Genomic DNA, 20,164 nt, shown 5'->3' on the forward strand with positions numbered 1-20,164 from the left:
CTTTATGTAACTTGGGTGTTGAGTCAGCTCATTCACAGCTAATGGCATTGGCTCCAGTAGCCGTGGTTTTGGGAGATGATGATGTCTCCAGGGTTCTGTCAGCTTCTACTTGCTTCTGTGAGAGATGCCTTTTCCCAGCTCTGCTCCTCATTTGTGGTGTGAGTCTCAGCAAGACACTTCACCTCAACCAAACCCTCCAGCTGTACGACCCAGATGGGAATCCATGCTTCATCTTGCCAGGTGACCCTGGCCAAATTATTCAAGTGGAGAATAAGACTCACTGTGTCTTATTCTCCACTGTTGTAAATTAACGAGTACAGGGAAATAAAAATAGAATGTTTTCACACCACAGGGTTTTGCGAGGATTGAATGAGCTATTACATATGAGGGCACTTTAAAAGTACTCAGTAATGTTTATTATTATGTTTCTTTATAAAAAATGTTGAAATATTCTACTACTATTTTAAGTTTATGAGCATTCCTTTATTTAGAAAGTTCTGGGACTTCAGCTTCTGCCCCTAGTGCCCTGTGGGGTCCCGAAAGCACCTGATGAAGAATATATTTGCTTGAACAGAGCCACAGGGGTCCACTACATCTTCCTGGAAGTGGCCAAACACGGGTGCCTCTCCATTGTTTAGTTTAATGTAGGGAAATAATAGGGGTTAACTGGGTTGGTATGAAAGAGCTCAAGGTAGTGTGGTGAGGACCCTGAAGCTGGGGCAGCTCCTGGGGGAGGGGGCTGCTAGCCAGAGTCAGGCAGTCTGGCAAGGTGGGCTTTACCTGCTTGTCTGGCCTCGGCCCGAGTTTCGACCCAGAGCTTATCACACTCAGGAGGACGTGGCCCTGTTCTCGGGCCCAGAGCTCACAGGGACTGAGTTATAAAAGCAGAATGCCAAATTATTCATTTTAAAATGAAAAAGAAAGCTGTTCTGTGCATTGGAGAGGCACGCCTGTCTAGCTAGCATGTTTCTCCTTCAAGGCAAGTTAAATGAGAAAACGAATTATTGGAAGGTTACTTGATGAGTACAGAATTGATCATAAAGGGGTTAAGTGATTCAGCTGGTTATGGTATCAGGAACTGTTAGCTTGCTGCACCCATCTCCATAGTCCGGCTCTCCCTGTCAGGTGATCTGTGTGCTTCCGGGAGTCGCACGCACTGGGGCCCCTGGCAGCCCTAGTTGGGTTTGGAATCAGTGCTGCCGCCATTTGTTTCTCTGACTATCCTTTTTTTTTTAATCGAAGTATAGTTAATTTACAATGTTGTGTTAGGTTCAAGTGTACAGCAAAGTGATTCAGTTACACACACACACACATATAACACACACACACACACACGCATATTCTTTTTCAGATTCTTTTCCATTATAGGTTATTACAAGATACTGAGTATAGTTCCCTGTGCTATTCAGTAGGTCCTTGTTTACTTATGTTTTGTATAGTAGTTTGTATCTGCTAATCTCAAACTCCTAATTTCTCTCTCTCCCTCTACCTCCCACGATCCCCTCTGGTAACCATAAGTTTGTTTTCTATGTCTGTGAGTAGATTTCTGTTTTGTAAATAAGTTCATTTGTATCATTTTTTTTAGATTCCACATGTAAGTGATATCATATGATATTTGCCTTTCTCTGTCTGACTTAACTTTACTTAATATGATAATCTCTAGGTCCATCCATGTTGCTGCAAATGGCATTATTTCATTCTTTTTATGGCCGAGTAGTATTTCATTGTATATATGCACCACATCTTCTTTATCCATTCGTCTGTCCATGGACATTTAGGTTGCTTCCATGTCTTAGCTATTGTAAATAGTGCTGCTATGAACAATGGGGTGCATGTATCTTTTCGAATTCGAGTTTTCTCAGGGTATATGCCCAGGAGCGGGATTGCTGGATCATATGGTAGTTCTATCTTTAGTTTCTAGAGGAACCTCCATACTGTTCTCCATAGTGGCTGCACCAATTTACATTCCCACCAACAGTGCAAGAGGGTTCCCTTTTCTCCACACCCTCTCCAGCATTTATTGTTTGTAGACTTTTTGATGATGGCCATTCTGACTGGTGTGAGGTGATACCTCACTGTAATTTTGATGTGCATTTCTCTAATAATTAGTGATGTTGAGCATCTTTTCATGTGCCTGTTGGTCATCTGTATGTCTTCTTTGGTGAAATGACTATTTAGGTCTTCTGCCTCTCACTATCCTTTATATTAATTTTTGACTGATGAACTTCCTCCCCATGTCATTCTGATGTATGTTTTAATTTATATTTTGTCTTTCATCAAGGTACAACATGCATATAGTTTTATAAATCTAATAATCATATAGTCCTTATACTGAAAAACAGCATGTCCCTGCCCGACGTCCGCTTCTCCCCTTTGATTCTTACTTTCTGGAAGCAGCCACTTTCAAATCATTGTACCATGATTGTGTTTCCTTCCTTCCTTGTTGATTCTGCTAGTTACCTCCATATTTCTAAACGATATACTTGAATTTCTATTTCTGATTTTTCCATTGAAGATGATGTCTGTGGAAATGACCATTGAGCACTTATTCACTCTTCCCCTCTTTCCAGTATGGTTATATCTTAATATTTAGTTAAAACCATATTTAACACTTACGTTATTGTGACAATGTAAGTATTCATGGCGAGCTACTACAATGTACCATTATTATGTTTCCTTCCTCCCTTCCTTTTTTCCTTCCTCCCTCCTTCCTTCCCTGGTATGTATTTTTAATTTTGTCTCCAGAACATATTTCTCCACCCACTCTCCCTCTTTACATTGGTAAGGGCATTGGAAACCATAACTGCTATGCCTTCAGCACACCTAGCAAAATGAACAATTCATTAATATCCTCTACTACCCAGCCCATATTCAAATGTCCCTGATTGTCTCAAAGATGTCCTTTTATAGTTGTTTAGTTTGAATAAAGATCTAAATAAGGTCTACAAATTGTATTTGGTTGTTATATTTCCTTACTTATAATCTACAGCACTGCACCACCCCCCCACCCCCCGCTTTATTTGTGACATTGATTTGTTGGAGAAATTGGATGTAGAATGCCGCACGTTCTAGTGATTGGCTGATGGCTTCGTCATGGTGCTGTTTAACTTGTTCTTCGATATCTCATAAACTAGTGGTTATTAGATTAGGATTTAGATTTTTTTAGGCAAAAATATTCTATAGGTAGTGCTGTATACTTCCTATTTTATCATCGTAAGGCAATAATGTCTGGTTGTACCACCTTTAATGGTGATTAAATAGATCAGTGTATTCAGATGATGGTACTCTGATCATTCCATTGCCAAGTTCCCTATCAACTTTTGACCTAGTGGTTCACCTGATGAACATCCATTGATGATTATTGCCTAGATCCATTATTTTATGGAGCACATAACCTATCCTTTTGTTGTGTGATTCTGCTTTGAGCCAAGAAGTGCTGATTACGTAGTTTAACCCCAGAGGGTCATCTTATTTGCCTTATTTCCAAGTCTAGGTTGGGGTCAGGGGGACTTCTCTGTGACCCTCATGTACTATCAAATAAGTGACTAAATTTTCATGAAAGCAATATGCTTATATGTTGTATTGGTTACTGTTTTTATTTGAACCTTAGTGGAGCTTTGCTGTTGGCTTAGAAAACATAAACAGAAAAGTGGAAAACTTTGTCAGTCATAGTGAAAAGTAACTGGCAGGAAAAAGATAGTTTTGTTTTTTTTTAAAGAAGTGGAACAAATCAGAGGACTCTGCTTTGGCTCATAATGCCTTTTTTCTCCAGGGTAGGAAAACTCTGAAATCTAATGGGGTCTCTTCTGCCTGTGAGGGAATTGGAGGGAAACTACCAGGACAGACTCTGATGACACACAGTCATTTGAGGACTTTTTGGTTATTGTTTTGTTTTAGTTTTTACTCCACTAGTTTGCTAAGAAGTCTTTCATAAAGATTTTTCCTAAACCCCGTTGCATATGAATTTAGGGCTTTTCCTTTCCTCTGTAATGGGGCCTGATACCCTTTGATGTGTTTTAGCAGAATTTAGCTTCTAAATACAGTTTGGAACTTAGCTCTACAGTTTGAAACACACACACACACACACACACACACATATACACACACGTACACACACATACACACATGCCCTTGACTCTCTCGACTGACAAACGGTATTATTTCTTTACTGCAAGAACCTGTCCTGTAGGAACCAAGTTCAGTGGCAGGATGATACTGTGGAGACACCTTGCATCTCCTTCCTGAAAGGTCGGGATGTGCAGACCTCAGAAGCTTCATGATGAGGGGAAGTTTTCTCCAGTGTCTCTTGGCTGAGGGGCCTGTTTCCATTTTTTCAAAGATCTCCTTTTAAAGACAGATGAATTCCTGGTGTAAATGTCTGGTCTGTTATTGTAGAAAGATGCAGATTGGTTACCTTTTGAGTGACTCCTGTATTCCAGAGTTTAAGGCCCTCCTCTGAAATATTCTGCAGATCCAAATTTTTACAATACTGGGGCCTCTTCTGCCATTTGGAATAACCTTTTACATAACTTTCAATGACTAAATGATGCCCATCTTTCAAGACCCAGATCAAATGACACTTTCCCTGAGTCCCCCAGTGAGAAGTCATCTCTCCACATCTTCTAGACTCCTGTAGCTCTCTCTTTTCATCCTTCTCATGACAAGGATTATTTATTTGCTCCCTTTCATTCTAGTTTGTTCACCTACTCATGTTACTTCTCCTTTTTAACAGGAAAATATCAGTCTTATCTTTTTGTTTGGACCATAGTTGGTATTTAAGAAACATTTTATTAACATTTTAAATTTTAATAATTAAATAAATTACTTGAGTAATCTTATTTTGTCAGATATCCAGCTTATACTTCAACTATGCTTCAGAGATCTGTAGGGGAATCTGTCAGTCTGATGTAGAGCCAGATTTTTTATTTCAGAAGAGGGAAGGAAAGAATGTGTAGAGGAATTAACATGGAGCTTGGAGATTCAAGACCCACCTGTACCACTTCAGAGCCATTGCTTTAGAGCCATTGGTAGGTATGTCACTAGGGGCCCTACCTGGTAACTTGAAGATCTGTAGCCAAAGTCACCTAAGACTTATTTAAGATTTAGTTCTTTAGAAAGAGGGAAGAAAGGGCTGTATAGATTTATGAGCAATGGTAGATGGTACAGGGGTGGGGTCTTGGGCTCTCAAAGCCCTGCAAGGTAGTGCAGGCCAGGGCAAGGAGGTCTGGGAGGGTTTCCACTCTAGCTGTGCTGGGAAGGATGAGTGCACAAAGTCCATGGGGTACCTAGATCAGATAGAAGATGGTGAGGCCTGCGGTGGGATGCCCTAATTATATACTTTATTCTTTAACCTCCTTGCAGTCTTGCCCTGAACCTACCTAGTCCCAGATATGGCTTTCTCTTGCTTCCGCTGTCCTCTCTTGGGAACTCCTTGGCTGAATTAATGAATGGGACCACTTCTGATAAACCATAACCAGCACTTATAATGAGCCTCTCATTAGTAATGGAGGACTACCCTCAGAGAGAGCATAGAGGCTCTAACACTATATAAGATAGTCACCTCTGTAGAGAAAAGAAGTGAAGCCAAGATCCCATTGGACTGGGCATCACAACTTCACAAGCAGCTCATACTTGTTTCAGAAAGACACTGAGACCCAGCTTTCTCATGGTTGTCATTCCTTTACCATCAGTCTGCCTCTCTTTGCGAGGTGTGCTCCCTATCAGGGTCAAGGAATGTAAAGAGCATGGGATTTGGAGTCAGCAGACCTGGGTTTGGGTCCATTTATATGCTGTAAACTATAGGCCACTCACTTCTCCTCTCTGATGTGGAAAGAGATGTAATACCTACCTTATCACCAGTTGGTAAGGAGATGAGATTTTATAAAGAATTCTTCCCCATTAACAAGTTATTTCAAAAGCTACATTTTGCCATGGGTGAGAATCAAAGCCATGTTATGGTCTAATGGCTCTTCTTTTTATTAGCGTAAGCAATTCCCTACACCTCTTGGCACCTTGCTTTCCTCTCCTGTGAAATGGGCAAGAATATCGATACTAGTTGTCTGGAGAAGGAACTTACCTGGAGTAGAAAATGTGCAAGGTAGACATAGGACTGGTGAGTTACCTTTATGCTGTTTCCAATACTACCGATTTCATCTCTTCCTGCAGGATTTAGAATGCCATAATAGTTTTCTTGGTGTCATGCTTGAATTTGATGTATCTGGTTGCAAGAGTGGTTTTGGAGTCACATAGGCATAGCTGCTTGCTGTAAGCTAGGCACGTTATTAAGTACATTTATCCTTAAGGTGGAAGAATAATGTCACCTACCTCATAGGGTTGCAATGAGGACTGAGGAGGTTATGTAAATAGGGCATTGAGTGAGGTATTTGGAACCCAGTGGGGACTCAGCCCTGGACTATATATTGCTCTTCAGTTTTTACCTTCATCAAATAGCATTTATTAAAAATTCCAAATAAGGCTTGGTACTAGGTGCTTTTACTTTAAATAATAGGGTGCTAAGGGAAGGTCAGGTTGGGGTGAAAGGGCTGAGGGAGACCGTTTGTATTTGTTTGTTTGTTTTATAATAAACAGTAGTAATATCTCCTCTCCTTCCCCGGTCCTGAGCCTGCTGAGTCACTGTTCCAGCCTCTCGTCCCCATGATCTCTGGCTGTGTCTATGGAATACAGCAAAACCCACAAGAAACCAGCACTAATAAATGGCAGATCATTTTGAGGGATTTTTGTTTGCGTTCCTGTGCTTGCTCTCCTGGCGAGATAGGAAACCTTTAATAAGACTTTTCCTAAATTATGCTGCATGTGAAATGTGGATTTTTTTTTTCCCCCTCTGTTCTCCTAACAAATGACCATTTCATGAGGTTTCTTTTCATTTTTTTTTCCGTCTTCTTTCCTGCTTCTCAGTACATTCCACAAAGAGCTTATTCCTCTGCTGGTTACTGATTGATGGTTCTACTCTGTGTGCCCTTTAATTTTGCAATAAACCAACAAGGAGTTGAGACCACAAACTTAAAGAGGATTGACTTATTTATTTGAGTGGATTCACTGGAGCGACGGCAGGTTTAGTCATTTCAGTGTGGTCCTGGGGAGGGCAGGAGGAGTCCATGAGAAGGAACACTGTGTTGTCAATAACCAGACAGAAGAGAGCTTGCTTGGCCTCCCATTCCTGGGCCCGCGTTCTCAGCAGTGATCCCTCCCAGGCCTTGATGGGAGCAGGAAGTCTTCCACAAGACTCGCCCACAGCTCCAGGATCCTGAATTCAGTGGGACTCCAGATACATGGAAATGACAGCCACCACCCACAGGTCCTGTGTCCTTCTTTGCAAAAGGATCATGATGCACCTTAAAGGGCTGCAGGAATAGCCACAAACCTGCCGAGGTCACCAGTCCTTTCAGGCCTAGCCTCTTGGCTGGATGACTTCAAAGACCCAGAACAAACCTCTGCCCCTACTACCTCCATCCCAGCTGTGTCCTCACCGTAAAACTGGGGCCTCCAGGATGCAGAGGCACTAATACACTTCATGAATTGATTACCAAACATGTTAAGAATCAGTTCGTTGTTTCTCACTTAGTACCACCCTGGCATGGAGTAACCAGTCTGAAAATAGATGCAAACATCATTTCAAGTAGGAAAATAACAAACTTCTTTTTTTGTTTTTAATTATTTATTTTTGGCTGCATTGGGTCTTCATTGCTGTGTGTGGGCTTTCTCTAGTTGCAGCGAGCGGGGGCTACTCTTTGTTGTGGTGCGCGGGCTTCTTATTACGGTGGCTTCTCTTGTTGCAGAGCATGGGCTCTAGGCACGCGGGCTTCAGTAGTTGTGGCACACGGGCTCAGTAGTTGTGGCTCTTGGGCTCTAGAGCGCAGGCTCAGTAGTTGTGGTGCACGGGCCTAGTTGCTCCGCGGCATGTGGGATCTTCCCGGACCAGGGCTCGAACCCGTGTCCCCTGCATTGGCAGGCAGACTCTCAACCACTGTGCCACCGGGGAAGCCCTAACAAACTTCTTGAATGACTCACATGGATCCTCAGTAAACTAAAGATAGCCCTTGTAGGGTCTTTAAAAACATAAACTATAATGGAAAAGAATCCAGAAAAGAATATGTATATAACTGAATCACTTTGCTGTACACCAGAAACTAACACAACATTGTCAGTCAACTATACTTCAATTTTTTAAAAAAATGAAGAAAGTAAAAAAAAAAAACAAACCATAGATACTATTATCATTTAGATTTAAGGATTGCTCCATACCCAGTGCTGCTCTCTAAGAGTTGAAGTGAAGCTGGAAAGACAAATGCCTAAATGGAATTTGTCCCAGCTGTGAACTCCTATTCTAGATCCCGATGTTGTTTGTGGCTCTACCACTTTTAACCAGCTAACTGCCTGTTCTTATTCTGCTCTTATGTGGCAACCTTTCTTCTGAAACTCTTGTCATCGCATTTTAGCAGAAGTGAAAATATTAGCCAAGTGGTTAGTGGCCAAGACAGAAATAGACTCCAGGACTCTGTGTCCTTTCTCTTGCCATACCTGCTAGAGCATGGTTCCTCCCTGGCCTGAAGACTCAATGTTTCCAACTCTACCAGACAGCAATCTAACAGTCAACTGGTTTCTTCTTGCTACTGAAAGTTTGTCTTATTCTTAAATGTTTTGAACAGTTTTCCTTTACATGTGATTTTGCATTAAACAGCACAGAACTTGGTCAGTCTGATGTCAGCAAATGCCTTGCTCTGAAGAAATTAATCAACACAGATCCACAAGGCTGTGAGTTTTCACGTTGAGAGCCTTTTATGTGGTAGAACCAGTGTAGGCTACAGGGCCAGACAGATCTGGTTTGAATCCGGCTCTTCTACGTGCTATTTGGTCTGAGAAAATTGCTCAACTTCTGTAAACCTCAGTTTCCTCATCTTCAAAACGAAGATAATAATGTTTACTCCACTGAGGTGTGAGGATGAAATGAGCTAATGTATGTAAAGTACTTGGTACAGGGTCTGATACATAGGAAGTGCTCAGTAGATGTTAGTTTCCCCCCTTCTCCCTTCCCTCCTTTAGAAACACATAAAATCTCATAACATTTACACTGTAGGTAGAAAGATAAGAATAACACAGATGACATAACTAGAGAAAAATTCTCGTACTGAATTACTTGGTACTGATTCTAGAGTGGGAATATCCAGAACTGAGAAGTCAGTGGCAGCCAGCATAGTTAGGAAAGATTTCATGGAAGAGGTAAGATTTGAACTGGCCCCGGAAAGGTGGAAACTTAAAGAAGAGTAAAGGAGGATATTTCAGACTGGGGCACTTAGCCCGAGTGAGCAAACCACGAGAAATACAGAGATAGAATATAGAGGTCTCAAGCCTCAATTTTTTCACTGGGAAAACTGAAGTGGATAGAATAAAGAGCTAATATTTATTAGGCACCTGTTAGGTATTAGGCACTGTCTTAAGTGCTTTATATGCCAACTCATTTATCCCCACAATAGCTATGATTGTTGTCCCAATTACAGAGTTGAAGAAAGGCAGAGAGAGATTAAGTATCCTACCTGATGAAACTATCCAGCCAGTAGGTGGTAGAACTGAGATAGAAACCCAGGAGGTTTGACTGCAGAGCCCACCCTTCTAACACACAACAGGTGCCTCAGTTATTTTTCAGCTTCCCTCACTACGTAGTTAGGGTCAGCTAAGACCATTCTGTGAACAAACTCTGAAAAATATAAAGTATCATACTCGTGGAAAATGGCATGATCGTTCTTGTTAATGACGTCAGATGAGAGGTGAACGTGATGATAGGTGAACAACTGAAAGTGAGGAAGGAAGGAATTCAGGATGGCACTCACGTGATATTGGGCAAGTTTAGCAGCACATGTGCCTCACCATCCTCTGTAGCAACTCGGAGGTCTGACACCATCTCACATTTCCTCTTGGGTCGGTGCTCCAGGTGGCCAGTCCCAAGCCACCAGAGTGGGTACTGGAGACTGCAAACCTATTTGTCATCTGGCACTGAGTGTGATCTGCCCTTGGCCAGGGTATCTGTTTTATGGGCCTATAGCCTCTGATCGGTAGTTGGCTTGTTAGTGGCCATGATGGGAGACCTCCACTCCAAGGGCATTGCCATGGAAGGAAGTCCGTTCCTACTCACCATGTAAATATTTAGCCGTTTTAATGTATTTGTTCTGGGCCTATTCTTCTTGTGTCTCTCCTATGTTGACTCTGTTTAATCGAAGTTGATTATTGTTTGCCCTTATTGATATCATGTATTTAAGTATAGACCTAGACAACATTGCTTCAGCTCCCAACCTCCCCCCACCTTTTGTTTTTAAATAACACCTTACACAATGTCCCTTCCTTGAGGACGTCAAATAAATAGTTTTGTTCAAGAGCATATCTGATGAGGTTGCTGCCTTGGAAATTTGTTCCTAGGCAGACCTTTTGACCTCCTTTTGAACAGATAGTGAGTGACCTTTGCTCCCATTTTATGCCACAGATTCACTCTGGAGATAGAGTTGAATGCACACATCCAGTGACTGAGTTTGGAGAGCCCTTGGTTAGGCTGCCATTTGCCTCCGTGAAATAGAGAAACAAGGAGTCAGACCGCTGTTGGCGCATCCCCCTTCGGAGGTTTCTCAGAGGCCCCTCTGGGCTTCAGCTCCGCCCTCCTGTGAGCCACTAACAGTGTGGTGGGGCTGGAGAGTAGCCAGGTCGGTGTTTATCAGGCTGGACTCCCCCGAGAACCGTATTTTCAGATTCCCAGGGAGCAAGTGACTCAACAGAAGTGTTTTCTTGGTCTCGAATGAGTCTAAGGAGGGGAAATCAGTTAATAGCAGCCGTCTGTGATGGACAGATCACAAAGCTGTGTCTTTCTAATCCTCTTTGCAAATCAAAGGGAGGGGAATCCCCAGAGGCCAGGCGTACACGTGAATAGAAAGCACCACCAAGTAACAAAAACACCTAAAAAGGTCAGCAGAAACTCAGGGGGTTGCTGGAAATTCACCTCCCCTGCCTTTTCGTGGGGCTCAGTGGGCAGTAAGGGTGTGGGCGAAGACAACCAAACAAACTGTACACAGAAGCCACTCGGCCACGGGAAAGGTACAGTGCAGTGAAGGCTGGTAGGAAGGTTTCTTCCATGTCCGTGAACCTCAGAGTCATCTGACAATTGGCCTTGTTCTTTTCCAAGCCCTGGCTGACCAGAGACTTTTTTGTCCCCGTGCTAACTGCAGAACTGCCCACAGTTGGAGTATGCACCATTTGAAGCCACTGTGAGTGCACGGTCGCAGTTCACCAGTGGTGCGTGTTGTTTCCTGCAGTGGGCCTCACATCACTGGCAGGATGCCGCCGAGGTTGGGTTGACGGTGGAAACAGCACACCAGCCTGCTGTTTGTGGCCCCATTACAGCTGTCACCCCATCTGAGGCCCGGAACCAGCACGTGTTAACCTCAGCCCCACTGGGGCCAGTGGAACCTGAGCGCTTCACGCCTACATCTACGGCACAATAGCTGCCGGCCCAGGGTTTCCACTACATCCTCTTGCATGCGTACCCCGGGAGAAGTAGGCCAAGGAGAAAGCCACCCTGTGGTGCCGCGCTGTTTGCTTGTGTGTTTCTTTTGGCCAAAATGGCAGACACAGTTCTACCTCAATGCATTGTCTCTAAACGGTGGCCGAGGCAATGGCTACAATGAGGTGGAAGCAGTATTATCATCCATCCCTTTGTGATTGAGTGAGTGTGTATTTGTGCAAAGCCGAGGAGATTCTTTTCTCTTCCTCCATCTATGTTGCCTCATACTGGGCCAATATCTTCTTTAAGGACTCTCCTACTAGCTTTACCTGTGACTTTCACAATGAAATCTACAACAGAGGTTTGTTTCTTCAGGTCTGTTATAAGAGGTGTGGATTTTATCAAGATTGAAAGTATCCTCACCATAAACACAAAATTATTTAAAGTTATCTCCCTTATTCTTTTTTCCCCTCCTATCTTCCTCAGGCACTGCCAGTTGGTTCTATGTAGGATGGATTTCCTAAGGTTGGACATGATGAGAATCAATGATAGTGGTGGAATTTTAAGTACAACACTAATACTAATGTGGTTTGAAACATTTTTCATAGAGGGCTGCTACCTTTATGGTCATAATACACTCATTTTCTTCATGTCTTTTATGGACTCACTTTTAGGTACGGAGAGGTTAGGAGCCTTTCCCAAAATTGCACAGCAGGTTAGTGACAGAGCCAGAAATAAAAGGCAGGCTTCCTAACTTCCACAATAATGTTTTCTTCAAGCCAAATTGAAGTTTGGCCCTTTTACCACAAATATTTTGAAAGGAAAATCCCCCATAGCCTTTCAGATTTTCCGAGAAAACAGTTGTCACGCAGACCTTCAAGATGGCAATAGCAGGCTGGAATACTAAACCCCTATCAGTTCTTTATTCTAGAGCTGACAGTTGATATAGAGAGGGCTGAAGCTAAAGAAAAACGGTTTTTTTTTTCATAATGGAATGATTTATAATTTTCCAGAGCTTGGCAAAACTAAGCCAGTGAATAGGAAAACCAGATTTGTGATACTCAGACTCCAAAATATTTGGTCTGACTTTTCCTCAAATATTGGATATTTCCTTTCAAAGCTGGAAGTGACCGGAAGGGAGGAGGTGGGGAATAGTCAGGGGAGAGGTGTGAGTCTGCGAGTATAGCTGTCTACACCTGCTTTTGGGGGGAGTTACCCTGTTCCCACACTGCACCCAGAGCACCCCTCTCGCTCTTCTTGGCCTTCTACCTCTGCCTCTCGCCCTCGCCTGTTTTCTTCTCCCCATCCCCCATTTCCCTCCGACTCCCGGCTCCTATTCAGCAGATGGGTTGGGGCAGACACCGTCATGGTTGGGAAGCATGAGGAGAGGATGGTGAAAACCACTCCAGGGCCTTTCTCTCAAGCCTTGGTGATGAAAGGACTCAATGAACCTTACCAATTTCTCACAGGAAAATTCCGGCCTCTGTCTCCTTAAGAGCAAGACATTCAGTAACCCTTAACCGAACCAGGATTAAAACTCAGAATTTCTGACTTATTCAAGGCCTGTGTTTAGATAGAAAGGCTCCATCACTCTCGTACCTGGCAATTAGGATCATTTTAGATACCAAAAGTAACATTTTAAAAAAGTGTACCTTAAGCAGATAGATCGTTTTTTTATACTGAAATAATATTGGTATAAAAATAAGATCTTACGGAAAAATCCGAACAAACTTTTTGGCCAACCCAATAATAATAACTATGCCTTCAAAACCTATGAAAAGCAGAGCCCTGTCATATTGGTTTTTTTCGTATTTGGAGAAAGGTTTGGTTACAGTCACTTTATTTTTTTTCATTGAAGTGTAGTTGATTTACAATATTGTGTTAGTTTCAGGTGTACAGCAAAGCGATTCGGTTATACATCTATATATGTGCATACATGTATATTCTTTTACAAAAAGTTCTGTTCCATTACAGTTCAGAGCCCTGTCAATCTGAGAGTGCTAGATTTGACAGCAGGTAGGCAGTTTGCGGGCAGAGGCAGCCCTGAGGTCTCTCTCTGTCACTCAACTTCCTCTGCCTGGCCAGGTTATCCAGTGGGCTGCCTGTTTCCTTGGGAGCTGTGAGTATCAGGACAATCACCGCACCTAGCCCTTCAGGCCTAGTTAAAGTGGTCTTGAGACTTCTCTGATTCTCTGTGTTAGGCTGTAGCAGGTTTCTAGCAGGGAATGGGCAGGAGGGAGGAGAAAGCAGACGTCCTTCTGGGCATAAAAATGCCCCCGAGATGCCTGAGGTTGCCTCGTGATTCCTCTAGCCCAGGAATCCTTAAACTCTGTCGCACCAAGGACATGAAGAGCTTTAGTTTTCAAGCCTCCTATGGGTTTCGGAAGTGACAAGCCACATGCATCTGAAGCCACCGAAAGCCACTAAAAAGACTGGCAGAATTCAGCTAGGATTGCCTCAAATGCTTGACACTTTCGTAGAAGCTGAAGCTACTTGGTTTATGGTTATTTATGAACGTCAGAGTATGAAAGGACTCTTGTCACAAGATTGGGCTTGTTACAATGTAACATTTTCATAATCTTTTAATGTATTTCTAGGTGTTAGATCCCTTTGTTCGTTACTTACATTAGATTGAGTTCTGGAGACCAGGGCATCGAGGCCTGGACCTGCCCGTGGCTCTGGGTGAGAGTTCCTGGCTCTCCTCTCCTCTGCCCAGTGCTGTCTTAGGAGGGAGAGTGGGCAGGGAGGCCTGCAGACCCGCTTTCTTATCTAGACTATTAATCTCAGGCAGATGACTCTAGTTCACTCCCTGGAAGGCGGGGATTATAAAATCTGCCTCTCATCTGCCCCCACAGAAAGCTGAATGAGGGCATGTACCATATTCTTAGGTCCTTAAAAGAATCTGACTTATAAATATTGAGTTATTGTTTTGTTGACCATGAATCTCTCTTCTGCTGACCGAACAGGGCCAGATATCCCATTCCAACTTATTCTATTCCTGATTGACCACAAACTCCCTCTTTGTCACCTCTCACGGGTCAAATAAAAGGAGGCTCTTTATCAAAAGCTGGACCCTTAGGCCTGACAGTTCCCCACTTTGATTTCTCCAGGGCTGTCCCACTTTCTCTTCTCTCCACCATTTTCCACTGGGCTGGAATATACTAAGTGGCTGCTCATGGAGCTCCCAACAGAGATTCTTCTTTAATACTTCAATGTAGGGTAGATCAGACTAGACGCATACAGAGGCCCCTTAAGGCAGGATTTATTTTGGACCAGGAGCAGGAGGCATGCATGGGGTGTGGGTATAGCCTAAATTAGTCTGGTCCTAGCGTAGCTGAAGAAAGATGTACCAGCTGAAGGCAGGTGGTCCACAATGAACACAGAGATCAGTGGAGAGTCAGGCTCAATTGGTCAGTGGACTCCAGCTCACCAGTCCCCTGACCCTGGAGGCTGACGCTTCTTCCGACCAGTGTATTCTGCTCCTTCCCCCTTAACCTCTAGCTATTTGCTTTCGGAAGCTGCCTTTTTGATACTTAGTGGGAAAGAGTCATATGTTTTTGTTTGTTTGTGTGTTGGCTAGGTTTTCATCCCCAGGACCTTCTGCCTTCTGACCAAAATGACATTCATTCCCAACCATCTGCCTTACTAGTTCTTCTGGTCTTTAACTGCTTCCTGTTTTCCCATCTCCTCTCTAGCTTATAAGAGAAGCCCTGCTCTCTCTGAAGGTAGGGCCTATTCGGTTATTTATGAATCTGTACTCTGAAGTTTCTTCTTCTTTGAGAGCTTCATTGTTCCCTTGAACTGAGCTTAGGTGTTGAACTGCAGTACACAGAAGGGTCAAGTAGGATGCATTTAGGGAAGTTGAATGATGCAAGGGAAACTTAGAACCCAGGGGCAAACGTAGGATCCCCCCCCCCATTTTCCCTTGGGAGGGGAGCACTAAAAATGAGACTCAAGGTATATGTGACATGATATGAGGAGTCATTTCCTATTCATGTGTACCTGAAGCATCCTACAACCTGCCGGCTTTGCAAGGAAGCCCTGGGAGTAAGTGGTCTCCCCATATACAAAGTTGCAAACAAAGCCCAGTGTAGAGGGCCGCCTGTTTCCCCTCAGTAGGTAGATGGTCTTCTCTTGCCTGAAGAGTAAACTAAGCTGAATTCCATTTTCTCCTGGCTTCAGATGTAAAGATGTAATCACTACCATCAAAAAAACAAAAGCAAAATTTCCCCTTAGTCCAAGAATCTCACTCTAGCCTTTGGATTTGAAATTGATGGTAGTAGCAGGAAGGGGGATGGGGTGTGTTGTATGTTTTTTTAAAAATGGGATTTATTTATTTATTTATTTATTTATTTATTTATTTATGGCTGTATTGGGTCTTCGTTTCTGTGCGAGGGCTTTCTCTAGTTGCAGCAAGCGGGGGCCACTCTTCATCGCGGTGCGCGGGCGTCTCACCATCGCGGCCTCTCTTGTTGTGGAGCACAGGCTCCAGATGCGCAGGCTCGGTAATTGTGGCTCACAGGCCTAGTTGCTCCGCAGCATGTGGGATCTTCCCAAACCAGGGCTCGAACCCGTGTCCCCTGCATTGGCAGGCAGATTCTCAACCACTGCGCCACCAGGGAAGCCCCTGTATGTTTTTAATAAGTCATACTTTTAGAGAAATGGCAAAAATAGCATGCACTTTCAATTAAATTTTTATGCGTTTTGAGCATATCACCGGCAAATATTTGTTCTTTGTCATCAGTGTACTATATGTTGTACAAAAGGGAATCAGGCATGGGTTTTCTTTCTAAACAAGCAAGGTGTAAAATCAGCAACGACAATGATGGAGGTTAACATTTAAGCATTTCCCATTGGCCAGGCACTATGCTCAGGACTTTATATGCTTTATCCAGTTCAATCCTCAAAACCCTGTGAGTTAAGAATTATACCCAGAGAGTTGTGAAACTTGCTCAACATCACATAGTTAGTAAGTGGTGGAACCCAGGATCTGAACTCATGTTTGTTTGACTCCAAAGCCCTCAGCCTAATCATTGTGCACACTGCTCTTGCACAAATTTAGTACCAAGTGTCGGAAGCCTTCATCTTTCCAGTGGAGCAAAGCAGCCCGAAAGACCCTCTAAAGTGTCAGTCAGAACTCATTTTCGGAAAGCAGATAGCGTTAAGACTCTGTTTATAACGTGTAATAGTATTTGATAAGTTATTTTAGGAGTGTAGTTTTCACGTCTCCAGTTTGCCTCAGAGGACAACACATCTATAGGCTTCTGCCCAAGTCATGATTATTTGTAATCAATGCTATTTGGAAATATTTCCATTTTATCATTTTGCTGACCACAGATTTAGAAAATCACAATAATTCAGCAAGAGCAACCCCCTGAGTTTGGTTGCTATGTATCCCTTCAGCAATTTGGCTTTCAGACTCAATAAAAAGGGAGTGGATTATTAGCAAAACCACTTAGGAGCTTGTTCTTTTGCCATTGGAGAGTGCAAATGGTTTCTTCTCCATCTACTCTTGCAATTGGAAGTGGCACTGGGGGTGGGTATCTTTGGAGGCACATATGTAGTTTGGTTTTAGGCTCAGCAGGGTATCATCTTATTAGCTATGTACAATAAAGCCATCATCTCAGTATAAGTTTCCATTGTAGGACCAGGGAAATAACGATACAATTGAGAAAAAGTGGTCTGAATATCTTAGTAAATGTCTTATCTTTTAACTTGCAAGTTTCTAGAGAAGGCACACAGAGCCTTCACCTCTTTATTTTCCCCTGTGTACATGGTGACATGCTTTGCATGGTTGGTATTCAATAATTATTTTTCTCATTACTGTTACTATATCACTAGTGTTCTCGTCATTTTCACCAAACCACCTTTTAGAAGAATTCCCCCCAAAATAGAGCTTACATGTCTAGATCTCCTGAAGCTTCACTTTTTTTTTTTTTTTTAAAACTATGACAGATACATTATTTTCTTCACTGGTAGAAAAATCACGTGGTATTCTCAAAACAATGCCGGTTTCTTACTGGCCTTGCTTTAAATAATTACTATCGTTTTCTTACTGAGATTTTTACACAAATTCTTTGCAACTAAGTAAAGCTTAGGAAGGACTGAGACCGGTGGAAATGATCAGGTACTGAAGTATATCCTGATGTAGAAAATTGTGATTTCATGTTCTGTTGTTAGATCCAATTATCTGAAGCATGTGGCATATACTTTATTAGTAATTTATTAACCTATATAACATTCTTCTGAAGGAAATAATAGCAACGACAATGGCTTACATTTACTGGATATTTATCATGTGCCAGACACTATATTAAATACCTTACATTGATTATCTCATCCAATTCTCATAACAGTTCTATAAGATAGGTGTTATTTTACCTATGAATAGATGAAGCTCAAAGATTCAAGTAACTTTCCCAAAGTTCACAGTGTCACAGTCAGAATTTGAACCCAGTTTTATTGAACTCCAAAGCCTGTACCCTATATAATAAAGAGGAAAATGAACATAATTCCTTATTCTGGCTCCTGAATAAGAGCAGGCTATTATTTGGCCATTTCCAGCCATTTTAATTGAAAGACTTATCATATGTGATTCTTACCAGTCCAGATGAAAATGAGCAATACAAAAGAATAGGAAGGATAGGATTAGCAAATACTCAGTGGAATACTGCAATATCCGGTCATCGCTGCAGAGTAGCTGGGGATTCACACGAGCCTAGTTGACACACAAAGACCTTGGACAGGCTGTCTTTGTTAATAGAGTACTTCATTTCTTTACCTGACCCTGCCATCGTGCTCCCCTCTCAGCCCCCAATTAAGCTGCCATTGGCATAGGATTTATAACGTGTCATTGGTCCATTCAAGAGACAGTGACAGAGGTGTGGCTGAAAAGCTGGACAATAAAGAATGGAGACAATTTCCATTTCTGCTCCAATCAGGGTGGCAGCAAAACCATAGCTGACCCTTGGGACAGACCACGACGATTTGGCTAGTTGCATATTCCAGGTACCAAATGCCTAGTTTTTCAGAAGTTACGTTTCCTCTGAGGTACCAAGATGGTTCACCAAGATGCCCACGATGGGAACACCTCAAATCTTGGGAAATGATTGTGACGTTAGTCTTGCTGCGGTTTTCCAGGAGAGAATCTGTGTTTTGTTCTTCCTTTAGGTTTCTAAACAATAGAGTAAATTTTATAAATGAGGATTTTTAAGGAAAAGAATAATTTCTTGATGGAACCACATGTGAAAATATTGTGTGGAAATAAATCATGTGGATTAGGTAATTTTACAGTCCTTTCTAGGAATGTTAAATGTTATGAACTTTATTTTGTATAGGTTGGATTCTATTAATTTGTGTTTTAAATACATAGTGAGACTTTGGAATTCTTTTGTTAGAATTCGACTTACTGAAAAGAAGAAGAGTGCTATTCCTTTAGAGATGAATTTTATTCTAATTTCACAAATTTGGAAATAAAATTCTGACTTTCTAGTTAACAAGGGAAGAAGCCCCAGGCATCCAGATGTTAAATTATTGCTTTTCTTCGGTGCTAGTCATATTGTATGTTGTGAATATAATTTAAAAATGATAAAATGTGCACGTATTCATCTTAATTCTCTGGTTGGCCTTCTATTATTCAGGTAATATGGCGACACTTCTCTGTCCCAATTTACTCAACATTTAGAAAGAATTGATTAGTGGTTTAAGCTCTGAAAAAAGTCACTCTGTTTCCTCGGTCTTCTGTGATTTGAGTGACCTAGAGGCTTTGCCAGATAGTTCTGGCCTAAAGATAAAACTGATGAAAGTCAGAGCTGGGGTTTTCCTACCTGCGTACTTATCAGTCTTCCCCTAAACCACAGCCTTTTGATAGCTCTAATAATTAATTTGGTCTTCTCTCCTCTCCCTTCCCTCCGCCTTCTCCTTGTCTGTTCACAGGTTATCTTGACGAATCAAATTACAACCCATCTGAGTGGAGCCCTAGCTTCTCAGGCAGACCTGGTGTCTCCAGCTGATGATTTGTCCCTGTCTGAAGGTAAGGGATCTGTCTTAGAGGGGCTGAAACTTGACACTGACATACAGCTCCACCACCGCCTCTCTGCCTTCTGCTGAGAACTGAGACACACAGCTAACAGGCCCTGGCCAGTGAACCCAGCCGGAGCCTGGCGATATAGGCTTGGCCACCTTTCCTGGCATCTGATCCCTTATATTTGGAGAGTGTGTTTGCTCTGTCTCTATAAGTGAGCTTCCTTTCTCACCTGAGTGAATCATCTTCACAGGCGTCTATCACCTCCACCTAAGGCTCGTCACTCCTCTGTAGGTTCTTTTGGGTCCCTCAGTATGAGGGCTGGTGAACTGCTAAATGACTTTGTTTTTGAGACTGATGCTCAAATGTTGGCTTTACCCATGGTCCCACAGCAATTTAACCTTTTGTTTGTGCTGGGTACTTTTGGACTGGCTAAAAGTTTACACCAGGATCATGTACTGGAGATGTGGCGTTCCCAATCAGCTTTACAGAAGGATTAAGAAAAACTAGCCACGTTGGTAAATCTGCAAAATTTTCTCCACCCTCCCATGCTAGCAAAGGTCAGACTGGCTCTGGTTTATGTAGCTAGGGGAATTACACCACTGAGCCAGTGGGTGGTTTCTAGTTTTACTGAAAGTTCT

General features: G+C 42.5%; 1 protein-coding gene across 4 annotated transcripts in view; it reads left to right on the plus strand.

The window, feature by feature from the left end:
- Positions 1-20,164, plus strand: part of RAD51B (RAD51 paralog B) — a 752,909-nt gene that overhangs the window by 450,724 nt on the left and 282,021 nt on the right. For all 4 annotated transcript variants that reach the window (XM_057544527.1, XM_057544526.1, XM_057544525.1 and 1 more), the window contains exon 8: positions 19,436-19,532. In XM_057544527.1, the coding sequence (XP_057400510.1) occupies positions 19,436-19,532 (97 nt within the window). The remainder of the gene's footprint in view (positions 1-19,435; positions 19,533-20,164) is intronic.

Source organism: Balaenoptera acutorostrata, chromosome 3 (genome assembly GCF_949987535.1).
Source record: "Balaenoptera acutorostrata chromosome 3, mBalAcu1.1, whole genome shotgun sequence".
NCBI classification, from domain to species: domain Eukaryota; kingdom Metazoa; phylum Chordata; class Mammalia; order Artiodactyla; family Balaenopteridae; genus Balaenoptera; species Balaenoptera acutorostrata.